At 46.4% G+C, this 27796-nt stretch overlaps 2 protein-coding genes across 5 annotated transcripts; both read left to right on the plus strand.

The window, feature by feature from the left end:
* Positions 1 to 26256, plus strand: LOC140647323 (elongation factor 1-delta-like). 4 transcript variants are annotated; one of them, XM_072851795.1, is made up of 9 exons: positions 40 to 143; positions 1954 to 1982; positions 12796 to 12919; positions 14790 to 14861; positions 22840 to 22936; positions 23200 to 23303; positions 24189 to 24437; positions 25113 to 25307; positions 26159 to 26256. In XM_072851795.1, exons 3-9 carry the CDS (start codon positions 12800 to 12802, stop codon positions 26195 to 26197), a joined length of 876 nt encoding a protein of 291 aa, XP_072707896.1. In that variant the 5' UTR covers positions 40 to 143; positions 1954 to 1982; positions 12796 to 12799; the 3' UTR covers positions 26198 to 26256. The 4 variants fall into 4 exon arrangements, with proteins under 4 accessions (XP_072707895.1, XP_072707897.1, XP_072707896.1 ...); XM_072851794.1 differs by lacking the exon at positions 1954 to 1982 and having other exon boundaries at positions 1 to 143; XM_072851797.1 differs by lacking the exon at positions 14790 to 14861.
* Positions 6753 to 10679, plus strand: LOC140647322 (uncharacterized). The gene is made up of 2 exons (XM_072851793.1): positions 6753 to 6935; positions 8853 to 10679. The coding sequence occupies exons 1-2, from the start codon at positions 6921 to 6923 to the stop codon at positions 10113 to 10115; spliced, it is 1278 nt and encodes a 425-aa protein (XP_072707894.1). The 5' UTR covers positions 6753 to 6920; the 3' UTR covers positions 10116 to 10679.
* Positions 26257 to 27796: the final 1540 nt, after the last annotated feature.

The following is a 27796-nucleotide window of genomic DNA, read 5'->3' on the forward strand; positions in this document are numbered from 1 at the left end:
CCGTTCTTTTCCCCCCCCTCCCCCGCCGCGCGTGGTCCGCGCCGCCCCCACACCCCCCCGCGCGGCGCGCGGCGCCTCCCTTTGCCTGGTGAAGGCCGAGCGGAGCGAAGCCGCCTGCGGCCTGCCCGGGCCCAGCGCTGCCGGTGAGTGCTGCCCCCCTCACCGGCCCGCCGGGCGGGCTCCCCGCTCCGTGGGGTCCTTCATCCCCCACCCCCCGTGGGCCTCAGTAATGGGAGTTTCGGGGGTCTCTAGGGGGTCCCTTGCTCCTTTTACAGCCCTGGGATGGGAGGTGTGGGAGCCCCTCGTGGGGCTCCTTTCCTGCTCAGGGGCCAGGAGAAGGGGTTGTGAGGGCTCCTCACGATCCGTGGGGACCCTTTTTTCTGTCACAGTCCCCAGGAAGGAGTTTATGATCACCCCCCTGTTATTTGTGGGGTCCTTTCCTGCTCATAGGCCAGGGGAAGGGGTATTTGGGGGTTCCTCGTTGTCAGTGGGTCCCCTTCCTTCACAGTGGCGGGAAGGGGGGAGTTGTGGGGGATTCTCATTATATGTGGGAGTCTCTTCCCCCATTACAGTCTCAGAGAAGGGAGGTTGTGGGGTTCCTCCGTCGTCTGTGTGGTCCCTTCCTCTTCATGGCCTCGGGAATGGGGGTGGTCACCCTCCATTATCTGTGGTGTCCCTTCCCCCCGCCCCCAGAATCCTGAAGCAGAAGGCTTAGGATGCCCTTGCTCTTTGGGATTACTTTTTCCCCGTGCTAAGTCCCAGGGAATAGTGTGGTGATACACTCCCCATGCTCCCCACAATCTCTTAGGTCCCTTTCCTCTTAATAGGTCTGGGAAAGGGGTTGTGGGAGGCCCCCCCATTCCCTGTGGGGTCTCTTCTCCCCTCACACCCTAGGAAAGGAGGTTGTGGGGGGCCCTTATTATCTGTGAGATCCCTTTTCCACTCTCAGGCCAAAGGGGGGTTGTAGGATTCTCCCCTCTGTGTGGGGTCCGCTTCCCCTTCGCAGGTTCTAGGTAGGTGGTTGCAAGAGCACCCTGTTACCTGGTGTAAGAGCTGGGTGGGCCGATGCTGGAGGTCTCCCTAAACCTGTGCACCTTTTGGGAGGGGCGCAGGTTCCTTCTCTTTTGGAGTGCTGATTGTAGGGATACCCCTGCTACATGGAGCTTCACCCCTTCAAGTCTCGGGGTCAGTGCAATTCCTGCCCTGGTAGGAAGGGGAGTTTAGGGGACCCCCTGTCCCCAGCAGCTCCGAGTGCCTCGGGGGTCTGCTCTTTTCCCCATTCCTCATCTTGGCAAGGGTTTCTTGTCGAGTCGCTTACTGCAAAGGGAAACTTGAGCTGCTGCCCTGACCTAGCACAGAGCAGCTGGCAGCTCTCTGTAACTGAAGCGGCGGCCTAATCCAGCCCGTGGCTCAGCACCCTTAGCTGTCTCTCCAAACTTGGTGTGGAGCTGGGAGCCCTGTAATGTTAGGCCTCCCTGTCGTCCTGCCTTTGCTCTGTGGGTGCACCTGGGCTTTGCTCATCTCGCCTCTCTTGCTGTTCTCACCCCCTCTGTAACCTTAGCAGTGCCTCTGGTAGCCTGTCCTGCTCTTTCTGCTTTTCCTTTTTGTCTGAATGACAGCTCACTCGGGAAATATCTGTTTCAAAACTATATTTAGGAAATGGGCAGAGCTGGGGAGGAGTGGTTGTGCAGAGGCTGCTAATGTGCTGTCTAGGGGTTTGTGAAGGATTACAGCGGTAGCTAAAGTTGCTGAGGCTGCTATGGTTTGTCATTCCTCCCCGCTTCCCCTCCCGGTGTTCACCAAAATCAATATGGATTTGTTCTTTCACATCTAGATCATTGATGTTTTGGAATTGATTGTAATCTGATGTTCACAATCCTGTCAGGCTCAGTATGGAGGAGAAAATAACTGTGCTTGGCTGTATAGCTGTAATTCTTTCCTCTCCTTTTCTAGGTGTGCCCTCTTTCTCCCTGACCTTGCAGGTATGCCTTTTTTCTCTTCACCTAAGCTGGTTTTTTTCAACTACTTTGCTTTTTCTTGTGAAGGTGACTTCTTTCCTGTCTTTCCCTACTGCCGATTTCCCATGTCCTTGATTATCTCTTCATTAGCAATCATCAGCGTTCTTGCTTGGAGCAAGGAGTTGCATTTTTAGGTGATCAAGGTTGGGAGCCATCGTTTCCCTGGCTAAAGGTTAGTGTGGAGCTTCGTATTATGGCAAAGGCAATGAAAGCGGTCCCTTTCCTGACTCTGTGTCCTGCTGCTTTGAGCCACCGTGAGTTGAAGAAGAGCCAATTTATGGAGCTAAACCAGCAGAAGAGCAATACTACACAAGCATTAATATTTTTTTTTGCTTTAGCTATATTGACTCAATGCCAGCGCCAGTGTTGAGGAGAGGGTGGATTTGCTCCCTTCAGCTGCAAGAGGCTATCAGACTCTCTGGTGTGAAACCAGTCTGGGTTCTTTTAACTCTGAATCACCAAAAAGAAAAAATCAGGAGGTGGGGCAGGGTTGATGCCTTTCCTTTGCTGTAGAGCAGGTAGGTACGAGGCAGCTGTGTCTAACTGGTGTCCAAATGCCTAGCTGAAATGGCTCTTACTTTTGTGCAGGACTGCAGCAGTAGCAGTTTTGGGAAGAGGCGAAGCATTTCACTAGGAAGGCGTGGGCAGTGCAGATGTCTTGAGTGTGGCATAGCTCAGGTGCCGGTCTGAGGCTGTAGAAAGGAACAGACTGGTGCCCGTGGGCCGCCTTGCTCCTCTCTCTGCTCTCTCTGACATCAAATGGGCCCTTTCTGCGTTTTCTGGCATTTATTTTTCTGGCTGCTGCTGGGATGAGTGTTCCAGAGCTTCTGGTGGGGAGGCTGGTGTGACATGCGATAGGGACAGGAGCACTAAATATATAACCACATTGGCCTAGTCAAAATCAGCTGTGCCAGGGCACGTAAGCATATATGTAGATGGAGGATTGGGATAGAATCTCCTGCAGTGAGAACCCGTCAGTGCTGGGCTGGGGGAAGAGCAACGGGTATTGGCTTGGTTGCTGCTTGGACCTGCAGAAATCAGGACTTTCCTGCCTAACTTTTGGGTCTGCGTCTGTAGGGTGTTTTTGGAGTCGAACCACAGGAAGCTGCCCTGTCTGTATCACCCTGTGTCCCCTGGTGCCACCTGATGCCCATTTTTTGACATCTTCCCTGAAGAAGGGAGTTGAACTATGACTGTAATCTTGCCCTCTTGGTTATGGCTTGCAGAAAGCAGCTGTCATGTCCCACCAGAAATCGGTGACGGATGAGATTTGCTGCTCTTGCTCATCTAAAGATACTTTTTCAAGTCTATCAGAAATGTTTTAAGCCACATCAAACTGTTAAATTATATTTGGGAGAGCTGCTTTCAAATCGTGGTGCTGCCTGACTTGCTGTGCCTTGTTGGGAGCTGACAGGTCAGCCTGGCACACAACTGAAATTAAAATCAGTTCAATTCCAGTGCAAGAAATTGTGCAGGATGGAATTGAGGTCTCTGGGAGGCTGTGACAAACTTAATTGTAAGCTGACTCCCCCCAAAAAACCCCTCACGTTTATTTTATAGGCCTCTCAATTCAGGAGAAATGTAACTTTCTCATAGACAGAAGAGAAAGAGTGGCTTTCATTAACCAATAAATGGAGTTGACTTAACTTTCTTTTTTTGGCTACAGCCTTAGGGTAATGTATTGTATGCTTTTGTTTTACTGACTTTTTAAAAAGTAGTTAGGCTTAAAGGGATAATGCGGCCAAATAGCTGAAGTCCAAAGCTTATTTGGGATTTACAGAACAATAGAGACCTTTTCATTGCCTATTTTTAACTTTATGCATTTTCCTGCAGCGCTGGAAGTACTGTACAGATTTGTTCTGGCTTGAAGTACCCAGGAAGTGGTGACAAGACAGCACCAAGCACAAAGCTCTGAAGCAGTAGCTATGATTAAAAATTCTTCTTTCAGGTTTTTGTAAGCCCTCTGTAGTGGTCCATGGGAGGCCTAAACATTGACCTGTGATTTTTTTGTTGCTTGGGACTATTTGCTTATTTGGCATCGATAAATATTAATAACAACATTTGCCTTTCCAGTGGCTTTATGCTTTGTGAAGCACCTGATAGATTGTCTGCACCGTCACTGGAAAAACAAAATTGTCCTGGGTATGCAGGAGCTAGTCTCTGGTGCGTGCAGTAAGAGCCCTTCTTACATTTTTCTACTCCAGTCACAGATTTGTGTTTCTTAAGCATTTTTAATGAAAAGTTTGCTGCCTCTGTCTCAAAGTATTAATTGATCTTCGTGCTAAAAACCTGCTAGTTAAATGAAAAACTGCTTTGCTTCTGAAAAATGTTACTAGGCAGCAGATGAATGTGCTCTCGGGAGTGTTTTGGGGGAGAGACCTTCTGAGCTGCCAGCTTGGTTCTGAGTGTGCAGACTGAGCTCTAGTTTCCGTGCTCTGATTTTTCCCAGTGGAGAGTGTTCATACAACTACTTTTTTACATACAACTACTTCATTATATTTACTTTTAATTGTAAAACTTTCTGTGGGAGGAGGTGAAATGAGTAGTTGAGAATACCAGGTGGAAAGCATTGAAACAACCATGCAGGCTGTGGTTTGGTGCAGTGGTAAATCTTAGCTGCCTCAGACCAGCCTGTGAGCAGCATGGTGTATGGTGCAGGCTCTTAAGAACTCCAGGTCGGTTTAAATTTCTTTCAAAACCTTTGAAGAGGTGAATTTGTCCTTCCAGACTGTCAGATCAGGTCTACTCCCTTCACTCTTCGTACTGTGCTTTGGCAGACTTGGCTGAAGCTGGATTGTGAGCTCCTGTTTTGTCTGGAGTAAATTTGTATGCTGGGAGAACTGGTAGTGCTCTGGTCTGGTGTTAATGGTCTGCAGCTCACATCTCTCATCGGGCTGTCTGTGCCAGCTAAGGTGATGGTTTGTGTATTAAAATCCTTGTATATGCCTTTTCCCATGTTCCTCTGGGAAAATTTAGGAACACAGAGTAGAAATGACTTTTTTAAAAAAAATTTTTGCTTGTGTTTGTAAACTTTAGTTCATTGAAAATCTGGTCTTTATCATAACTGAACCTAAGGTTTGGCCCCTCATGGAAACAAATAGATGTTGCAAGTATCTTGGACTTGTTTTGGGGGAAAATGATATTGCCCCTTGTTGTGGTAATTTCCCTTTAGGATTATTTTCCCTGGTAATAATCTTCGTAACAAAAACAGCACTTGAATTCCTGTCAGCCAGATTTGATGGGGAACATTTGTGGTCACTTTGGCTTGGGGGTTTGTGTGGCTTCCTTGCAGAAATACCCTTTTTTACATGTAATGTTGAATGGGTGACATGAGAGGCTGTGTCTCGTCAGGCTTCGTAAGTGTAGCCTCATAGGTATGGTTCTTAAATTCTTAAGTCTTAAATTCTACTGCAGGTGTTCACGTGTCATATTGATGCTTTTCCTGAAAAATTAATAGCCTGAGTATTGGCGCTAGTGTTTTATTTCTGTCCCGTTCTTAGAATGTTGTACAGATCGCTAACTTCTGGTAGAAATAACTACAATTATGTGAATTCATTATTTGACATTATAATTGTTACATTTTCAGATTTCTTTCAAGTATTTGCTATTGGTGTTTAGTTACCTGAAACTGGGGGACCTGAGTGTCACTTTTGCACCAGCTACGGTATTGGTATGGCAGGTTGGGAGCCTCTCTAGCTGGTTCCCTGTCATGATGGGTAGATCCTTTTAGATATGTGTATTTTTTTATGGCTTGTTATTTAAAATTAAAAGTAACTGAGTGTCTGTGGTGTTGGTTGATGAAGGTAATGTAGTTCTGGAGAGTTAACCAGCTGTAAGCTTAATTAAATGTATTATGTATGGGGGGAGTTAACTATATGGTAATACATTTGGCTGTTGTCATTCTCTGTCCTTGCTGAGTAGCTGCTGCATCTCTAGAACTGGAAGCTTTCTCTAACTTTATCTTTTTTTCTTAATGCTATCATAGGAGCTAAAAAAGTAAGTATTCTCTAGTTATCATGTGGGTTTTGCAGTTTCTGGAAAACCAGGGGAATATAGGCACTGATCTGATACTTATTACTAGACAGCTTATTGCACGGTTTTCTGATTTCCACTGGAAAGAAGTGTATCTTTACAGGTTGGTTTATTAAATTCACCCATGTTTCACTTTGATTCAAGACAGGTCTTTGATTCGAGAGAACCTCCTGATAGTTGGAGTCCTCAATAATGCACCTCACCCTTGAGATGAGCGATGTGGGGGCTGCAACTCCAGTGCTTGAAGCTGGTTAAGGACTTGAGCAAAATCAACCTATAATTAAAAAAAACCAATACTAAACCGCAAATTTTAGTTTTGTTTTTGTCAAATGGTTGTGCTCTTTCTATATGAATTGTTAATGGTTGTAATGCAAATTAAATATTTAAAGGTGTGACAGTTTGAGCTGTATTGAGTCACGTCCGGGTTTCTTGTTACACCCACTAGAGAATCTTCCTGAAATAGTTGAAGTCGTAACCTCTGAGTATAACACCACCTGCACTGGGTTGATGAAGTATTCTCAATAAAGGATCTCCTTGAAGGCTATAGACTATGATTTTTCCTTGGGCTAACTTGAATCTGAATGTAGAGCCAAGTAGAGCATGTCAGGCAAATGCAGAAATCTGATGATCTGTTTAGCAGTCTTTATTGACCTAAGTAACATAAAAATTCAAATGTATTGCATTCACCCTTTTGCACGTCCTACCTATGTATTTTCAGTTGTGCACTCTGCTTTTCCCGTGGATTTTGTGCTGGCAGGTTACTGCACTAGATCCGGATGGCCGTTATTGTAGAACGTGTGCACCGCAAAGCAGTGCCTTTGTGCGCAACACTTTTAATTTGCATCACTTAATCCTTTTCCAGTCTGCCAGATGACTGAAATGCAGGTATTGCTCTAGCAGATGTTGCCTTGTCTTTGATGTTACCCTCCAAGAATCCCATTTAAATTGGCGTCTCCTGTAAAGATTATTTTTTTAAGGGACATGCTGTTTGCCATGTAAGAATATAAAAATATCTTAAATTAATTGTCCAGCAGCTGAGACAATCAGGAGTATGAGGCTGCCTCAGTGGCTGTTTTTTTTTTTTTACAGCAGGAGCATATCCTTGATCCTCAAAATAACTTGTGTGGGCTCTTTAGTGGCACTGGCTTGTCTTTTGTCCGCATGATACATGTGATGTCATTTTTCACTGCTTGATGAGAATGCTGTGGAAGCTGTAGTAGCAGAGCTTATCCTGATGAGCAAACCCGAGTTTCTGCTTACTCGTAGCATTGCTCCTACCTTGCAATGCGTATGCTTCCAGCTGGGGTGGTTTTGATGTTGATAGTAACAAGTAGATTAATGTTTATTGAAAGCACTGGTTTATTTCTAGTTGTCTGTAGTAAGAAGTGTTTTAGTGCTCCATAACTGGTGTAAAAGGCAAGAGAAGAGTGTAAAGTAAAATAAAGACTTGAAAATAAGTGTCAATTTAGATATTTTTAAATGTTTTTAGTTGTATCATAGTGTTTTCAGCAGCTGGTGAAGGAGCAGTTTCACAGCTCCAGGAAGAAAAATATCTACTTTTGCTTTTCCTAGTAATTTTTAGAATTAAAATATAGTATTACCTTGCTTTAATATTTTAAACTATATAAATTTAAACTGAAAGTTGAAAAAGGCAAAAGTGTTTACTTGTAATAATGGTTTATTTTTACTGGTCTGTCAAGCCCTGGACTTGAGGCTTGTAAAATCTTCCAGGAATGGTTGGAACTGTAAGCCATCAGCTGAAGTCTGGAGGATATTTCAGCTGTATGTGAATTTTATTTGGCAACCTGTCACAGATAAATTTGTAGCTATAAAACTTGCAGCTGTCGGTAGCTAAAGAGACAGCTGGCTTACAGGTATTTAATTTCGGACCTTTTTTTTTAACTCTAGGGATCTGACCACGGAGTGTTTGGCAGAGAGGTAGTTACCTACCCATTAGATATTTGAGCAGTATGGTAAATTCTGTACTTGGAAAGGTATTTCCTATACCATTTCCAGTAATCTACACATACTGGGAGCTGCTTGATTATTTTTTTCTCCAGTAAAGTATGACTAGGGCAGGAAGACACAAAACAGATGCAATATTTTTCATTTCAATAGCAGATCTTTTTGATAAGCTAAATTAATCATGAGATCTCCAGCTTTTGGTCAATTTTAATTTGCCAGGAACTAGGGTTTTAAACCAAAACTGAGTCATAGTTTTTCACTCAGCTCCCTCTGCTGGCTTTTTAGTAGGAAAACACAAATAGGCGTGAGCAATGACCTCTAAAGATACTCAAGAACTGGGGCATCTTTCTTTAGCCTGTCTTCCCAAAACAGTGCCTAGTTGAGAATACCTAACAAGTAGTTAAGGACTAATCTACTAACTTGGAAGAATATCTTAGACATTACCAGGGATTTGAACAAAACCTCATCCTTTTTTTTTTCCTGCCAGCTGTCTTCAGAAGTGAAATTTGAAGTGCTTTCAGCCAGTGCTTTTATTTATAAATAGTAATGTGCAGAATACTTGTCAGAACAGCAGAAGTATTTTAGGAGGAAGGTTGTTTTGACTTCAGAAACTGGACGTGTTTAGGCAGTTTAATTTCTTTGAATTAAAATTTATAACAAAGGAAAAATCAAACTAAATGCTTAGGCTCTTTACCATGATTAATAATGGCATGATAGCTTTTGATACTCTTGTATTACTTAAGAAATTACGAAAGTCTGATGCATGCCCTTGCTTTATTTAGTTTTGCTGCAACTACATTGTTGTGCTTATCTTTTAATGCTGCCACTCTTTGGAAGATGAGGACAAGGAAGCCTCCCTGCCCAGTAGAAAAAGTGTGGGTAGACAAGCACAAATACGATGAAGCAGAGAGACTGCATTACGAAAGAGAAGCGATGCTAGCTGCTGCGGCCCCTGAGGAGTGCCCGGAGGTAGAGGCTGTAAACGGAGTCTGCAATGACGACTCTGTTGAAAATGAATTCAAGGGAGACCTGAAGAGAGCAAGGAATGGAAAGAAACAAAGGAAACGGAAGCGTTCTCCAAAACCCAAAAATGTGGCCTCCAAGTTAGACTCTATTCTGACTGGTTTGTTAGCTGACCATGTGTGGTTTGACAAGCCTTTCTATGATCACGCTGAGAGCGTGTACAGGAAAAAAATAGTGGATTGTCAGAATGAGGAGGCACCTGAGACTGCACTAACTGCTGAGCAGTCCCCTTTAGTGGCCAGGTCAAAAGCTGTCCAAGATGTTCCTAAGCCAAGGATGCTTTCAGCAGCCCTGCCCTGCTCCCATGGTAATCTGTCTGCATGTCACCATGTTGTTCAGGATGTCTGGGTCAACAAGTTTGACTTTGATAAGGCTGAGGAGGTGTTTATTGAAAAATCTCAGTTCTTTGTTCCTCCAAATGTCCTAACTATCCCGTCTGTGTGGTCAAATGCTGGCAACGTTGGGCTGAGAACGCCGGATGAGGGCTATGTTACAGCCCTGCCTACTCCTGCTACGCCAAGCTTAGCTCCAGATGTTGTTGCTGATTCTGCTACTTCCTTCGTTACCAGTTTGCCTGGCTCTGTACACCAGACAGTAAATGGTAAGCCGCACATTTCAAGCTTGCAGGCTCTCATGTCGGAGGTGTGGTTAGAGAAACCTCTCTATGACGATGCTGAGAAGAGCTTCTACGAGAACATGTTTGATGGTCATCCGTCGGGCAAAGTCAGACAGCAGCACCGTGGCTGCCCCGAAGCATTGAAGAACCACGATGAGGACAGGAAGAACCACAACGTTGGAAAGCAAGTGGCCATCAAACCTGTGGAAATTGCCACTGACTCTCTGCTTCCCAGTGATGCTGAGCAACCTCCGCCTACCTGCTTTTTTCTGCATGAGGACAGTGAAACTGTGTGGCTTAATAAGCTGACATATGACAGTGCCGAGTCACGATACTATGCAGCCGAGGCTCTGAAGATGTCAAGAGCGGGAGAGAGTACGGGAATGCAGGAATCCACAGTAGTAAAACCCTCCCAACCAGCTGCTTATGCTTCAAGCGTACCTGCGCCAGAAACGAAGTAGGAGAAGTTTATTCTGGGGTAACACTCACACATGCAAAACTGCCGGGTCAGGATTGAGCTGAAAGAATTTGCATGTGTAGAAGACGGGCATCCTTTGTGTCTGCAGGACCGAGCGTGCATGCAACTGTAGGGAGACACTGCTCCTGAGCCAGGGAGCCTGTTCGTGGGCAGGGTAACTGGGGGAAACTCCTTCAAAGAACCCCCTTCCGATGAGTGCTGATGGCTAAAGGTGGTATTTGCGTGGTGCCAGAGGTTAAGCTTTTAAAGTCAGGGCTGGTAAGTGAGCTAGGTTTGACCCCCTCTTTACATGGGGGAAGCCCGGGGCTGTGCCCCTTCTGGTATTCCTATTACATACAAAAAGCCGTAAAAGTGAGAAGTTGGAGGGAGTAATCACATGTTTTAAACAGGCCTGCTGAGACAGCAGAGGATGCAGTGTTTCGTCTTTGAATTTGAGAAATTAGTGGTGGTTATTTGCTGTGTTATTTCTGTTAAAATACTGCAAGGTCCTTCAGTAGAAGCTGTTATCTCCAATTCTCTTGCAGAGCACATAGGCTGGTTATTGAGCTCTATGGTCATGACTACATTTGAGCGGCACTACCAGCATCCAGCTTGGCGAAGGCTTGGGGACAACAGTGAAATACAATTTAGGGCATCAGTCTGGCGTGAGCATGTGCTGTATTTGCTTCATTGCGGGAGAAGATTGCTTTTCTAATTTGTTAGACCATTTGGTCTGGAAGCTGCTGTTCATTTTGGGACAGGGCTAGCTGGATTATAGCTTGTTTGATGTGCATGTGTGTAGCTGGGCAGGAAGAGTGCGTTCTCAAATTGTAGATGACCTTCATAGCTGTAACTTGCAGTTATAAATTGGTTTACAGACAGTCAAACATTTAAAGGCTTCTTTTTAAGTCCTGGATGAGGTGCAGTATGATACCACGCTTTCTGTGTTTAAAAATGTGCTTTTATATATGACTGCCTGAAGTCTGCTGCACGGAGGACTGTAATGCTCTGGGATCCTGTCCGAAGGCCAGTGCTTAGATGTTATTTTGCAGTGACTGACCTCCTTGGAAAAAAGGCTCTTGGAGCATCAGTCCTTATTTTTGACACTTTTGATCCTTGAGTTTCTTAGGATTTGTTCGAAAGTTTTATGATCTTTATGTCAAGTGATACAGGGGGTTACAGACAAGCTTTAGAGCACACATGCCTTTCCCCCTGTCTTACTTGGGATAATTTTCTCTTTAGTTGGACAGAACTAGCTATTTGGTCACCCTTCCCTGGGAAAGTTCATGTGTCATTGTAAAATATGTGGCATAAGTTTGTTGGTAACTGGGATTCTGTATTAATGATACTGGTTGGCAGCTCAAGCAGGGTCTTGGAGGGTTGAGTGCTGGGAATAGCTTCAGTGTAGACGACCTGTATGGTATGGTGGCCTCTGGTCTCTTCTGAATGGGTAGAGGAGAAGGGTGCTTGTTTTACAACAGACTCATCTGTTGGCTTCCATGGAAATGTTTTACTGGAGAGCTGCGGGGTTTTGAGCTGATAAGGAAAGGGTTTGCGGGTTGCTATTAGTTGCTTTCTTCACGTTGTGTGGTGGAACCTGGTAACGGTGTGGTTTCGTTGTAATGCTCTATCCCTGCTCTTGCCACCCTCTCCAACTGATGTTGGCTCTGTAGCTGTCCTGTGGCTTGAAATAAGGGCACATCCTCTTCTCTTACTGTTGCAAGCGCTGCATCGTTTGCCTTCAAGTTAAGAAATTAAACAACCTTTGGAAGCTGCTGGACTGAAGAAGGATAACACCATTTCACAGCAGTGTTAGGATGTTTTATGCTGTTCCTCCTTGTAGTGACAGGTATCTGTCCCTTGCAAGTGTTGCATCGCTGATGATTTTAATTTCTAAACAGTTGCAGCAGCTTCCAAAAGGGCACGTGTGCAGTTAACTGTGGTGCCGTTGTAAATCGTGTGTGTATCTGGATTTCTGGAGGCTGGTCGGTGTCAGGCGGTATGATGTGCCAGGCTGTTCCTTACAGGAGGATTTGGTGGTGCACCTAGTGAAGCATGGCGTGACCAGGTAGACACATGTACTAGCCTAAGACAGCCAACAGTTGCTGTCAACACAGTTGAGTCGTGTTCAAGGAAGACTGAAATGCGTTTAAGTTCGTGAGCTGTAGTGTCAGGAGTTGCTTGTCTCATACAGAGTGCTCCCTCGTTGGCGCGCTGTAGTGTGGCATGTGCTGCTTGGAGCTGCGTATTCTTCCGTCTTTGGTTTCATCGTGGCAAGGCATCTTAAGAATTAAAAGCATTATTCCCTTTTTGATTCTCATACACAAGACATCTTCCTTAGCAGCAGATTCCCATGTGTCTAGCATGATCTAGAAAACCCTGCTCTGAAAGCTTTTTTGTGGAAGAAGGTACAGATCAGCTGATTTATTCTGTCCCCACTTGGTGTCCTCTCACTAAATGCAGGTCAGGCCAGGCAGACGGGTGGGTGATTAGACTGCCCTGCTTTCTTAATAGGATCCTGTTTACTTAAAGCTTTCCACCGGAGGGGAAACCGTCGAGCAGAATGCTGCAGGCACAGCTCTATGGGGGAAGAAAATGCTCTTCTGACAAGCTCATTGCAAGCTGCTAACCTTAAATACTTTTAGGAACTCAATTTGTGGGTGGTTTTTTTTTCCTTTCTGCAGAAAAATGGCAGTCGACTACTTTTTGCATGAGAAGATCTGGTTTGAGAAATACAAGTACGACGATGCTGAGAGAAGATACTATGAGCAGATGAACGGGCCAGTTAGCAGCTCTTCACACCAGCAGGTAATGCTTGTTCTCAGATGGGGTTTAGCAGAGTGCTGGAGCTTTAAGAGGTAGTACAGAACGTGTGAGAGGACACGATCCACCTAGCCGTGCATTTCTGTATTATTTCCACTCTGGGCGCTGCTTTTTTCCAAGTGAGAGAGTCTTCTCTGGAGCTCCTTAAGCCTACCCCCAGTTATGACCCCTTTTGCCTTTTGAAAGACCATCTTCGGTGGACTGTGAAGAATTTCTCGAGTACCACCAGTGTACTGTGAGATCAGACACCCTTGTAACAACAGGCGAACCAGTTACAGGTTGCAGCAGTTGCTCCTAATCTTTTCAGGCTGCTATGGCAGAGCACGGATGGATCTGTGATCTATTGGGGGCACAGTTTGAGCTGTGAAGCCCCAAGAGCTGCGATTCTGTTGACTGGGCTGGGCGGTATGCTGGGCGAAGAATTGATCTGTCCCCATTCAGCCAGGGAAGATGTGGTTTTGGAGCAGCTAAGCTTTCCTTGGCAAGGGATATACTGGGTATATATGAGATGCTTGATGTTTGAAGAGAGGCACTGTGGCTCCAAAGAGACCAGGAATTATGTGCCTGTCTTTCTATCCCTTGAAATATTCAGTGTGCTCCTGCAGAAGACTGCATCACAGTACTGGTGAGTTGGGGGGAGCAGGTGGAGGGGAAGCATGGTGCTGCTGCAGCACACCTGAGCTGAAGTAGTTCAGGCTTAAATATTAGCCCGAAATTATTGCTATTTAAAGCTACAGAGCTATTGTAACCTCTTCCTGCCATGTAAAGAGCTGTTAACTGCTTATGCATTTGGTTGGTTATGTAGAAAGCTGCTTAGAGTTTTAAATGGCTGTCTTGCAAGCGTTTAAGGGGAAGCTTTTTGCTTAAGTAATAGCTTCTAGGCACACTCTGTCTATTCCTGCTGCCCATGCTAGTATAGTTGTGGCACAGCACCTAGGACGTGCATAAAAATTAGAAGCTATAGATAAGCGCTTGAAGGCGATGTTAAAGTGCAAACCTCTGCAGTGCTCTTAGAAGAACAGTTAGACTACTCCATGCCACGTAAGGAGCTTCCAGTGAAGAAGTTCTGCCTTTGAGAGGTGGTGTGAAGGCTCTGGGGGAGATTCTGCAGCAGTTTATCAGTCACTTCTCCACTAAGGAAAAAGATCCATGCTCCTTAAAACCTTCCTGCAACCTGGAAGTGGTATCCACATGTGCCTGGACACGTGGATACCAATGTGTCCAGGCTGTTGCTCTTCTATGGTCTATTTGACATGGGGTTTTGGGCTTGTGGGCAGTTTTATGTCTCAGATCTTGCTTGTGGGGTTGCAGTCTGGGAGAGGCAAGGAGTGAATGGATCATGGAAACTGAATTTGTGCCCTAGGAGGGGAATCTTCAAATCCAGGCGAAGGCACGGCAGCAGGAGCATGGGTGGGGGGGGAAACTTGTGCTGCTGTACTCTGGGTCATACCTCTGCATAGAAGACTTCAGTTAGGGCTGTCACTTCTTGCCTGAATACGATGACAGGTAATACCACGACAAAGAGCTCCCTAACAATTGTTCTTTAAGGAGTACTGAAGTGACTCCAGCCCTCTGCCTGACTGGCAGCTGTCCAGACTATTCAGGGTAATAGCAGAGAATTTCAAAGCTCTTGACTCGATGATCTTCTGGACACGTGGCCTGATGTGACCAGGGATTGCAGTCGGTGCTGCCTGATTTAGAACCAATCCTCCTTGCAGCTAATTTTGCACTACTTGCTGAATCATTGGAAGGAACCCTCCCCCACTCTTACCCTCTTTTTTTTAACTTCCCTGACCAGTTTCCCATGTTTAATTTCTTTTAAAAAAAATCTTGGTTCTTTCTGCACTGTTTGCAGGAGAACGGAGCCAGCACGATCCTACGCGACATTGCCAGAGCCAGGGAGAATATCCAGAAATCGCTGGCCGGAGTGAGTACCCAAGCTCTCTCACCAGCTGGCTACCTGCAACCATTTTTAGCTGTGGTGCATCTCACAGAACTCCGCTGTGACCACTTCATAGATTGTGTGGCTACTTATTTTTAAGTTAGAGGAGAAGACTAAGGTGTGCAGCGCTGTGTACCACCAGCATAGCTCCATCTGATCAAGAGCACCGTTGCTACTAGAGTGCATGCTGCTTACCTGCTTGCTAGCCTGCAGTGCTTTTTAAAACTAACTGGATTTGGGTTAAAAGTCTCCAGCTGTGCATTTCTTTACTTTTTCTCCTGGTGGAATGCTAGAGTTTGTTCCCACAAGCCTTATCTAACAAGTTATGAGTCACTGTTAAAATAACCTTGCTGAGTAGCAAAGCACTGAGCTGCCAGCAGGAGTATGTATGTCTCTCTTGGGGTACACTGGGCTGCCACCTTCTCTTTCCTGTTTTGCTTTCAGTTAGGGTATGTGCAAAAAAATGGCTATCTTCCATCTGCTGCATCTAGGGAATTCAGCTTGGCTACTAGCTCTAAGTCTGGACCATCCTGTAGAAGTTCAGTCACATCCTTTCTGGAGGCGTTTTTGTGCCGATATGTACAGACAGCACTGTTAAAACTCTTAATTTTTCAATAGGAAGCTGAGTTCTTAAACTAATAAGGTGGACTGGTTTCATGAGTGAAGAAAATTCACAGAATACAGCCCATGTGTCTTGATTTCTTACCTCTGCAGCGGGACTACTACACACCTGTACATACCTTCCATCTGAGGGTATCCATCCTTTATATTGATTTGGCCTCATAACTCCCTTTTGGGGTATTTACCACCCTCAGTTTCTATTTAGATTAGTACAATAACCGGGAATTGAGCCTTTCTCAAGGGGAATACTTCATATTCCTCAACACAAGCAGAAAGGAGCCATACATTTGGGGTGAATGCGAAGGAGTTAGGCTAATTGCTTTCCCCATGGTGGTCTCGCTGAGCCTGTTGAACTCGACACTACAAAAGCAACTTCTGCGACCGCTCATGGGAGCTATCCAAGATACTCAGTACTGCACTGGAAACTTGGAAGTGGATGCAGGAAGAGCAGGGCAAATTTGATGAAAGGATAGTGGGAGAGGATTAAATTTGCTTTGGTTAGATTCAGTGGTCCTGAATACAGCATGGGAATCACTGGGAAGTTGGGACATCTTAGTAATATTAAAAACAAACCAAAACATGTTGAGGAGGAAAATACTTGAAAGTTTTCTAATGTGAGTTTCTCACTTCAGCATCAGTATTTCAGCCAACAGCTTAGGGAATATTTTCCTCCTGAACTGGCTCATTTAAGTACAGATCTGAAACAACATTTGGGCTTTCAGTAGAGACTTATCAGCCCCTGTCGAAGACTTTTAGTTTGGTCTTCAGTGAGGCAAGCATGTGGGGAAATGAGCCCCCATCCCAGACAGGGTTGGAGAACTTTTTGCACAGTGTTTAATGACTTTGGAAAGACTTTTTCAAACTGGGCAAGGTCTAGCATCAGCTGCTTCCTCCAAGACCTGCCTCCTTCAGGAGCAGAGACTGGATGTGGTGAGTAGGGGCAGGAAACCTAAATACAAATCACCTGGCAGTGCTGCTGGTCTACCCTGAAGGCATGTTCTCATCTTGCTCGATGGTCTGTGGTTTGCCAAACATGAGGAGTTTCTTGCCCTGGCCTGTGACTCCTGTTAGAGAGCTGCTTTTTGTGAGAAGCATGCAAGTTTGGATTGTCCAGGTCCTGTCATGGGGAAGACTGGGAGAACTGACAAAGCACCAGACCAAAGCCAGAAGAGAAATTTGAGAATATAAAGTCCTTTGCACCCCTGTGGCACTTGTTGGAGTTGGTGCTGAATATAAAAATTCACCTGCTGGATTTTTTTTGTTCCTGTGAAGAAAGCTTGGTGGGCTTGAGGATTTAAGGTCAGGACTGAGCCATAGGGCCTTAAAACTGGAATCTGGGGTGTTGCAAGAAGTGGACAGAGACTCTCCAGTGAAGGCTTGAAGGAAAAACTTTGCGTTACTGCATGACTATTAGGGAAAGCGTTGTGCACCCTAATCCACATTGCTGTCAGGGACATGCCGTGGTAATTTAACCTATAGCTGCCATTCTGCTCTCAAAGTATGCAGCTGCTTGGATAAGTAGAGCACGTGGCAACGGTGACCTCCTTACTGTTTTGTAATCCCATTTGACTGACCATTCCTTACCCTGGTTTATACGATACCCCGGAGAGCTCACCTTTTTAGTTTTTCCACACATTGCCACATCTCTGCCTTGGAACCTGAAGCGGTAAACCATGGTCGGATCTTCTGTGTTAATGTGTGAGTTACTGAGCTGTTGAGAAACAAGTCTGAAACATCAGCTTTTGTAGCTTGCATTTTTGAAGGGTCATCATTGATATCGGACAGCTGTGCCATAGAGCAGGCTTGACTTTAGAACACGCTTAAACTTTGGTTTTATGTTTCAGAAAGCCAAATTTATACTGTGTGATCTATAGAACAATAGCGAAGCATGTTTTTTGTAGTCAGGATTTAGTCTTTCCTTCCACCTGAACACAGAGTTCTTGTTAGGAGTCTAAAGATGTAGCAAGTGAAGAGTTGGCTCTTATAAGATGGGAAGAGGGAAAATTAGTGCCTTTCTTTTGCTGTGAAATTCGGCCAAAGCTGGTTTCAGATCTGCTTCAGCTGGATAGTGTTGTTCTGAAATGTGTGAATGAGCATTAGAAAGGTTGAGGCAGTGGTTTGTACCTCCCGAAGGAGGGTACAAAGCTCTGATGCTGGAAACATTTGTTTGCACATACCTTTCATCCTGCTTTGCATGGTCATCTCTGCTTTAAACAATCTCTCCAGTTGACATCTGCTTGATCGCTAATGTTTTCCTAGATATAAAGTTGTTAATATGTGCAGTACTGCAGCTGGTGGCATTGAGACTGCAGGTGGTGAGAGATGTTACAGCTGAGGACCTGAGGCATGGAAAGGATTGACTTGCCCTGAGATCATAAGCAAGTCCAACAGAGCGGGTGACTGAACTCTCACTTCCTACACCCTTCCCACAGCCTGTAATGAAAGGGATGGCGCTGGGTAGGCGGCTGGTGTGGAAGTCTGAAGCTCTGTTATTCCCCTCTCTGCCCAAGCTCCCTCTTACAAAGGCTCTGTATTTGTGCCTTTCCTGCGTGTGGGTTTCAAACAAGAAAAACTCCCAGAAAACTTCTGATCTTGCTAAAGTGTTTAGAGGCCACATTCAGAAACGCATCTGTGTGCAGGGAGCAGTCGTATCTTCTGTAGGAAATCAGCCAGGATCCATCCTGCTGGTCTTAGGAGGGGGAAAGTCTCTTCCAGTTCTTCAACATCATTTCCTCACAGTTCAGTTTTGTGTCTCTGACCATGGCTAAACTTTTCATGTTTCCAGAGCTCAGGTAGACCAACCTGAGGGGGAAGGGTGTTGTATCTCTGCATGCACAAAATAGGTTTATTTTTTTGGATGAAGCTATGAGTGCTTTGTGAGCTCTGGACTGGAAAACCTACACATCCCATCTGTAACCGTGCTTGTAAAATCTGCATGCTGTTCTTTGTAACTGGTTAACTCAAATTAAGGGAAGAGGGTTGATACCTCCAGATACTTCTTGTAGTGAGGGAAGTGCCAGCTTTCTGGCTGTGTCCGTTGGTTGGGCCTGACGTACCAAGGGAAGAGATTTTACCTGTAGTTGTCCAGACAGATTTCTTTCAGCTAATATGGAGAAGTGTAACTTTTGCCGATTTTTTTTCTTCTTCTTTAGTCAGTGTTCTCATTTCTGATTTTTAAAGTATGTTTTAGTCAAACTTTAGAGAGAGACAGATGTTGAAAGCCCTTTGAGGCTGAGGCTAGATTCTATTTTCTACCCTTCATAAGCAAGAAGTCCCAGGGTTTTCATTTGCTTGGATAATTAAATTTATATGCAGTCCTTGGTGCAGTTCCAGGCTTGCTGAGTGCTTCTGCTATGCAAAATATTTTGAATAGGTTGCAGCACTGGTCAGTGTATCACTAATGTGGGTTCAACACAAAAACTATGGTTTAAGCTTAGAAAAAACAAAGGTTTTAAGACAATGCACAGGAAATGACTGAGGTGATGCTCTGGAACTCCCCACCTTTGGGATTTTGAATTACTGTCCTTGATAAAATTCACAAACACTCATGTCGAGCTGCCTCTTGGCATAGTTGAGTCAGAAGAGGAAATAGTGCTTGGCTGCGCAGACGGAAAAAACACACTGTAGGTAGTGTGTAGCTTAGGTTGGTGACCACGTCTCTAAAAGCTTGAAAAATCCTCACCTCAGGGGAAAGCCCACAGTCTCATAAAGGCAACTTTTCCCACAATTTCTGAAAGTGTGGCTCGGCCACCTCCCAGAATTGGGAACTTGGTTCAGCATTGTGCCTCTTAGCCCGTGCTTTACACAGGTTACAGGTTCCCAAAGGACAGCTGGCCTGGTTTGTGAAGACCTTTAATCTCTTGTTTGCCTGAGCTTGGGGCAGGCAACCCTCTCTTCTTGCCAGCAAAAGATGGCTGTGCTCAGGCTCACCTTGCCCTGGGGTTGCCCAGGACTAACAAATGTCTGAATTCCACGATGTGTTGATTTAAATACTTTGCTGTGCCACGTCTGTGAGCACTGTCAGCCCCCTTTGTGTTGTAAACCTCCTTTTTAAACAGGCGGGAAAAATACAGCACGGAGGAGCAAGTGAGTTCTGGTTTAGGATTAGCTTAGCTCATGTAATATGATGAATCCGTTCGTCCAGGTGCACAACACTGAACTATTCACATGAATCTTGTGAGCGTTTAACCTGTAGGTGCATCCAGGTTCTTAACCAGTCTTGCCATTTCCGCAGAGACCTCAGTAGCAACTTGCAGCTGAGAAATCCTGGAGGTGAGACGACTCCCCACGGAGCCACCCAGATACCTGTGCTGCAGCTCCTCGAGCGCCTGTGCTACCTGTATTACCGCATACTGATGGCAAGCGCATACTTAAACGCCCCACTGAGAATGCTGACTCTCCTCTGGGCTTCATTATCTGTAGTTGCAACCTTAACGTCATCTCACCTGCAGGCTCAACGTAAGCTGGCAAAGGAAGGCTGAAAAGGGAAGGAATTTGTGCATTGTAGAGCTCTGCTTTGCGCAGTTCCCTGGGTGCTATGCAAAGCTTTAGAAACAGCACCGGACAGGAGTATCCAGCTAGATTTGTATCCTAGTATTTTATACTACTCAAAAGGTCTGTTGAAATAACAAAATGGCATTTTTCCATGCTCTTCCTTGTTGAGAACAGCTTCATGCAGAGCAGAGTGTTTCGAAGTCCTCTCACCTTGCTGTTGCAAGCCATAGCTACAGCGTTTTTGGGGCAAATGGCAGCGATTTTCTCAAACTCTTCCCCTAAATGATAACAACCACACAAGGCTGGCAGGTTTGTCTTGAGCTGGAGGCCTCCTGCCAAGCTGTAGATGTTTTTCCTGTGGGACTACAGGGAGGAGCAGTGCTCACCTATTCTGTGTGAGACTCCAGGATGGCAACTGACAAGTGTCAAGGTAGATGGTACTGCCTCAATTTGAATTTTTCATCTTTGAGGGGTTATTACTAACAGGGAAGAGAAATGTGGAGGTACAGTTGGCTTCTGTGGAAAATGCTTCCACTAAACATGAGAGCCAGGGTTTAAAAGCAGGCTGTTCTGCAGCGCCGAATAGCCGTAGCAGTCTTGCAGTGTCTTGAACATCAACGGTCGTGCGCAGGATAGCCAGTCACCAGGGCAAACGCAGACCCTGCTGAAATGTGTCAGCATTTGGCTTGAAAATGTAACTAGGGCTTCAACCTGCCAAATATATGTGGTGCTTGCTGCTTAGCTGAATCAGCAGGCTGCTTTTGGAAAAGATCCCAGCTGTTTATCTCTTTGCAGGTGAGATAGCTTCTGTGTTTGATCATGAGTCTAAACCAGAAATGCTTTTTCAAGGGGCGGGGATGGATGTGACTATTGCCAGAATTCACTTTTCACTGAATTAACTTAGACCTCGGCCCTGATGGTGTAACTAGAACAGGAAGAGGTCAGGCAACGAGTTCATCTTAGGTTTCATTTTCGTCCTTGGTGTATAAGGCTAGGGCTAGCCTGGTGTGATGAGCCCACCGTGGCTAGCAGCCTCTGTTCTGGTGGTGCATGTGAGGATGGAAGCCCATGCAGGGGTCTCCTCAAGTTGTTAGTGCAGACTGGTGTTTACTCCTCTCTAGGAGAGTTGCATTAGTGGTAACTGGGGACTTGTTAAGAGTCTTGGTAACTTTGTCTGTGTTTCTGCATCTGTCAGGTATTAGATTTTATCTCATGACAGGAGAGCTAGTGGAGATTGCGGTGCATGCCGCAGTAAGGCATGCACCTCTTCCTCTGATTTTACAGGTGGGGAGATGACTGAGACCATGATTGACATCTAGAACTAGATTGACATCTCAGTCTAGTTCTGCCAGCCAGCTGCATGACCTTTCTGCAGGCACTAAGATGTTTAGCAAGAAGGTGGCAGAGTTCATGGATAAATGTTTCTGTGCGGTGTGTAGTTGGTGTGAGGCTGTATCTCGTTGCCTGACGATTTGTCCTGCATGTGGATCTGCTTCCTGCACTTGAACTGCCTCTTCCAGCATGAGTGAAATCCTTTTCTATCTTCCCTGTTGAACCAAACGTCCCCCAAACCTTTTGCCCTTTGCAGCAGAAGACAGTTCCTCGTAGCAAAGAAGCTCCTTCTGCCCGTCACAAGAGGCAGTCAGGCCGCTCAACTGTAAGTCACCTGCGCACGGATGGAGCAGGTTGTAGGATTTGAGAGGAGGTTGTAGGGCAAGGACAGCCCTGCCTTGGAGAGATGGGCCAACTTCTCCTTCCTTAACGATGAGAAGCATTTGTCCTTTGGCACGTGGTCGTAGCTCAACCTATATGAGAGGATCTTACAGCAGGGCATTTAGGTCTCCCAGCTCTGCACTCACTTTCCTGAGCCTGCATCCACTGCAAAGGCTGCGTTGGAGATTGATTTCATGGTGCTTTTGACCTCTGGCCCCTGCCCCTTTTTGGGTGGGCGGGGAAGGGTCTCTTTGAACGTCCTGCTAGGGGCAGCTCGCACTGCTCCTTGTGTCTCCCAGGGCCAGGCATCTCCCAGACCTCCTTTCTGTGTGCCACATATTCCTCATCTTAACCCCTGTATTTCCCTCTCTCCATCTTGTGACTGCTGAGATCTCAGAAGCGTGTCAGCTGCAACAGAGAACCATGTTATAATTATATGCAGGGTGCACTTGAAAGAGTATAAATTATTTCCTCTATTGTTGCATTCAGTTATAAATGACACTTGAAGCAAAGCGTGAAGGCCTGTTATTTTCTTTCCCTTTGCTGATTTGAATTTGTAGATAAGGGCCTTCTTAAAAAATGAAAGCTCTTTTTTGCTGTTAAATACTTCTGAAGCTGGATTGGTATAATTGCTCCCTCAGGATGTGTTAAAGTAGGTTTAAGTGGTTTTGAGAGGAATTAAAGGCTGGACTGTGAAAGGTGGGAGTATAGAAATGCCGGGATCTCTTTCCAGCTTTCACAGTGACTTGCTGGGTGACGTTAGGCAGGTCACTTCTGTGCTCTGTGCCTCATTTTGTCTGTAAGAGGAGACCAGCTGCCCCATTTAAGGGGTTTAGCATGAAATTTTCAAACCTTTTTGTGTGTTTAGTGGCAGTCTGTGATCTGAGACTGCAAAGGATGACTTTATCCTTTGCTCATCAGTGCCAGCTGAAATTTCTTGAGATACGTTCCATGCTTCATTCTATAGAGCTAGTACATTATTTTTATAAAACCTTTAGAGAAAATGTCCTTGGTCTTAGATTAGCTCTCAAATTTTCTTCTTCCCTGAAGGCATGACTGTGCTTTGCTTCACTGAACCACTGAGCTTTGGAGTAGGCGAACAGATTTGTTTTCATCTCGGTTTTCCTTGTTGCAGAGTGCAAGCACAACCTCTTCTGGGCCTGCTGGTGACCAAAATGAACTCCTTTCCAGAATTTCTCACCTGGAGGTAGAAAATCAAAACCTTCGCAGTGGTAAGTAGGAGAACCTTCTGGCATGAAAGCAAAACTGGATGGGGTCCTGCTTCTGTGGGTTGTATCCCTTACTGACTTTGTCTGTCACCAGGTGAGCACATGCCAGTATCTTGATCAGAGCTTTGCAGGCTTCCCTCTGACTGGGGAAACTGTTTTTTTTTTTTAAAGCCCACTTTGAGCAGAAGCAAATTTGTCCTGACTTGAGAGCTGATGCAGAGCCTACAAGATAAGGTTCTTTTCCCCCTCCCTCCCTCTTCTCGCAGTTGTTGCAGACCTTCAGATGGCCATCTTCAAGTTGGAAAGCCGCCTGAATGCTCTGGAAAAGTCATCTACCTCCCACCAGCCCTCACCGGTTCCTCCAACCCAGGTGAGCCTTGGCAAAGTGCTGTTCTTAAATGCTTCACAGTCACAAGGTGCCAGGTTATTTCCGAGGTCTCCTGGTTGTCTACTGAGGATGGAGATAGGCTCATAGTTAGGATGAGTTTGCAGCTTTTCCAGCAGTTTTGGCACCTGCCTCATTATCTTTCCCAAATAGTATGTGTAGCGAGGAGTGTTCTGCCCTAAGACCAGCAAAGAAGCTACGTTAGAGATTTTAGCTAGGGAGAGCTGGTGCAGATCTGTAGAAGTTTGGAGTTAATGTATACTTGATTAGCATGTAGCCCACGGTGCTGTGAGTTTCTTAGCACACACCAGGTACAATGCCACTTCATTACAATAGATAAGCATAATTGGTGATGCTTTTTTTTAAACAAATGTCCCCTAAAAGAATGTATTTAATTTAATGTGGGAGCTGAATGCGTGGCACCAATTTGATTGATTCTTGTTGTAAGGGTGGAAGACATGCTACCAGTGGTGCTGGTGGTCTCTGCAGTAAGCCTACAGAATGTGTAGGCTGCTAGGGGAAGACGCTTGGTTGCGTTCCCAGCTGCTGTCCCACCCAGACTTTTATGGGCTAGATATCCTGAGCCCTTAGGAGAAGGATCAGCTCTTGGCTACATGATGGTTTTTGCTCTAGGAATATAAGTGCGGCCATGCTGGGCCCATTCAAAGGTCCATATGGTCGAATGTCCTATTTTGATGGCCGATAGCTGATTCTTCACAAAAATCACATGGTGTGGGCCATGTTCACTGTCTTGAGCAATGTAGACTTCTGTTCCTGAGCTTCTCCTGAGCGCTGCTCTGATTCAACTTCAGTTTAATCTTCTCCCCTTTTTCCTTAATGCAAACTTGAATGCGCATCACCCCAATGAAGAAAGTGGAACCATTCAGTGTTCCCTCCAAGAAAGTGGAACTCCCACCTGCTTCACCAGCAAAGAAAGTTGAACCAGCTGCTGCAGAGGAAGATGACGATGATGACATTGACCTTTTTGGTAGTGATGATGAAGAGGAAGACCAAGAGGCTGCCAAAGTCCGAGAGGAGAGACTGCGTCAGTACGCAGAGAAGAAGGCCAAGAAACCGGGTCTTATTGCCAAGTCTTCTATCCTTCTGGATGTGAAGCCAGTGAGTAACTGAAGTGGGATTGCTCCTGCGTGAAGCCGTATGTCTTGTGCTGCAGGGGGCTGTAAATCCTCTCACTTGCACATCTGAGTGGACCGGTGAAGATAGGACCTGCAGATTTCCAAACCAAGGGGTCAGAGCGAGGTGGGATATTGCAGCTGAGATCTGTAGCCTTTGCACTGCTGCCCTGATCCTTGCACCGTGGCAAGTGCAGGTTGTTATTTGAGGTTCTCCTGACCAGGACTAGCCCTTTTCTTTGAAGAAAAGACAGGTAATAAATGCCCTAAAGATGGGAATAAACCTGTCTTTGTCAAATTGTCTTGGTAGAAGAAAAACTCTGGGCTGCCTAGTGCTCTGAGAGATGCCCTTGGTAAAAGTCCCTTTAAAGTGAGCGCTCCAAAGTGGTTGTGTTGCTGCAGGAAGAATCCCCCTTGCATCTGCAGTGCCTATAGGTAGAATGGAAACAACGTGCTATGCAGCATTGCTGCAAAGTCCGATTCAGCTTGGCTTAACCCATCAGTGAATTCTGGTGAAAATAGTAGCCAAGAAAGGGGGCAACTTGGATCAGCTGAAATGTCCCGAGAGGAGTAGTGTTGAATTTTTAAGTCGCTGGATACCTCTTGGGGCTAATGGTGATCTCTAGAAAAACACTAAAGTTCATACTTCACGCTTTTGCAGTGGGATGATGAGACTGACATGGTGAAGATGGAGGAGTGCGTCCGGTCCATCCACATGGATGGACTGGTGTGGGGAGCTTCCAAGCTGGTCCCAGTAGGCTATGGCATTAAGAAGCTCCAAATCCAGTGCGTAGTGGAGGATGACAAAGTCGGGACAGACATCCTGGAGGAGGAGATCACCAAGTTTGAAGACTACGTAAGTCTTTCAGCGAGCTGCGTAATGCTGGGTGCTGCCTGACCTGCGGGGTAATTTTTAACTAAGGTTCATTTGCAGATTTTGGCAAGCTTGGATTTTTAAAAGAAAACCACGTGGAATTGATGGTGTCTGCCTGCTGAGACACTTGTATAGTATGTTGAAATATATTTTTTTTTTTTAAGGCTGGCTGATGCAGATACCTTGCAGATATTTTGTAGAGCCATTTTGCAGACTCTTGCTGCTCATCCAGCCCCCACTGACTGTTACTTTGGGGAACCCCTGCTTTTACACTTAGCCTGGGCAGCACCGGGGCAGACACACAAATGTTTAACCTTAGTGGCTGGGGCTGGAGATGTCTCCATCCCCATCCTTCCTCCTTCCATGGAAATGATAGCAGGAGCTCCAGCCCTGTGCCAGGTAATATGCAAGCTCAGTAATGTTCCCAGTCTCGCTGTTGGGAGAGCAGCAGGCCAGATATCTGTTTTTATTGATGATCTTTGCCTATTCTTTTGTTTATATTTAGAGTAAATCAGGAACTTTAATCTTAATGTTGCTAGAAACTCCTAATGTGATGTTCTTCGTAGGCTGGACTGTCTATAAAGATTTGTGCGCAGTAACTAGCACAGTGCAGTGTCCTGTTGTGACTGATGTTGCAAGGAATATTAAATAACAGTCCTTAAAAGTCCTCTTACCACAGTCGGGGACCTGGCCTGAGAGACCTGGGCCGTGCTTGATCTGTTTGAGCATTGCTAGCCCATGCTGTGAAGAAATCCCCGACGGGAGTGCGTTCTTTGTTGTGAATGTCTGAAAACACCTTGGTGATCTTAGCTGCTGCTTTTGTTCTCTTTCAGGTGCAGAGCGTTGACATTGCTGCTTTCAACAAGATCTAGAAGCAAAACTGTATCCCCTCTGAAACTGTAACTAATAAAGATCGAGAGTGCAGACTGGATGATGTTTGTTCTCTGCCAAGTGCAACTTCTCCGGAGTGACGTGTTGTGAGACTTGGGGATATTTCCCTTCCTTGTCTCCTTCATAAAAAGAAAGGCCTTGAGATGGGGGTGACCTGCATTTCTGGGTTGGAATGAAGGTCTGAGCGGCATCCTGTCCGACTAGCCTGTGCTAAGGGTGTTTGCACTCACCTTTTTCCCAGGGTAGAGGCCTCAGTCAGCCTTTATAAAAATAAACCCAGGATGAATCACCAGGAAGCATTCAGCATTGCTGGTTTGGGGCTGAATTTCCTCCCTCGTTTCCCCTTGCTGCTCTCGATACCTTGCGCAGGTCACTTCAGCTGATCATTTGGATCATTAGGAGCCAGGGCCATGCTGAGAGTGGCCTGTGGAAAGGGGAGGCAGGTGGCATTTCTAGCCGTAGGCGCACATGGTGCGTCGCAATGCCAGAGTCCAAGGCCGAGGCGCAAGTTGCACAGTGTGAACACTGAGCAAACGGGGAGTGCCGTGGGGTTGCGCTGCAAGCGCCGGACAAAGCCACAGCAGCGCCCAGCCTGGGCGGTACGCAACAGCCAAGTGATGATGACTCCAGTGCCAGCTTTCCTGGCTGTGTGCGTGTGCCCTGTGAGGATGTGCAGGTGCCCAGGGAGCCTGGTGTTGAGCGGTGCCCTGCGCACGTAGCGCCTGGTGTGCGGGTATGTCTGGGGCCTGGCTGCTCTGTGCCTGCTGTGCCCCTTGGGGCCAGTGTTGGCGTGCGCACTGCTGGTGTCAATGCATGTGGTGCCTGCTGTGCATCGTGTCCCTTGCCCCAGTGTTGGTGTGGCCAGTGTTTTGTCACGCCTGGTGTGTGGCACGTGCCCCGTGCTTGGTGTTGGGATACCTGGTGTGCCTGCGCTGATGTGCCTGGGACTCCTTGTGCATGGTGTGCTGTGGGCTGCTGTCCCCAGAGCCCTGCCTGCCTGGTGCTGGGGGTGCCTGGTGGCCTGTGTGGCTGTTGTCCCATGTGCTGCCATCCCTAGAGCCCTGTGTGCTTGGTGTCCCATGTGCCTCTTGTCCCATGTACTACCATCCCCAGAGTCCCACGTGCCTGGTGCTGGCGCAGCTGTGGCCATGTGTGCCTGCTGCTGGGCAGGCAGTGTCCTATAAGCCTGGTCCCTGGTGCCCTGTGTCCCCTGTGTGCTGCTATCCCTGGTGCCCTGTGTCCCTTGTACCACCCTTCCCCATGCCCAGCACACCGCATGCCCGTGTCCTGTGCACCCCCCTCCCTGCTATGGCCCATGTCCCCTGTGTCCTCCTGCATGCTGCCTTCCCCCTATGCCATGTGTCACTTAAGCCACCAGTGCCCCATATGCCTGCTGTCCTGTGTGCCCAGTGTCCCATGTGCCTGGTGCTGGGGATGCCAGGTGTCCTGTGTGTCCAGTGTCCTGTGTGCCTGGTGCTGCCTGTTGTCCCACGTGCCCAGTGTCCTGGGTACCCAGTGTCCCGGGTGCCTGGTGTCCCATGTGCTGCCATCCCCAGAGTCCCTGGTGTGCTGGCACAGCT

The sequence above is a fragment of the Ciconia boyciana genome, chromosome 2 (genome assembly GCF_034638445.1).
Source record: "Ciconia boyciana chromosome 2, ASM3463844v1, whole genome shotgun sequence".
Lineage (NCBI taxonomy): Eukaryota > Metazoa > Chordata > Aves > Ciconiiformes > Ciconiidae > Ciconia > Ciconia boyciana.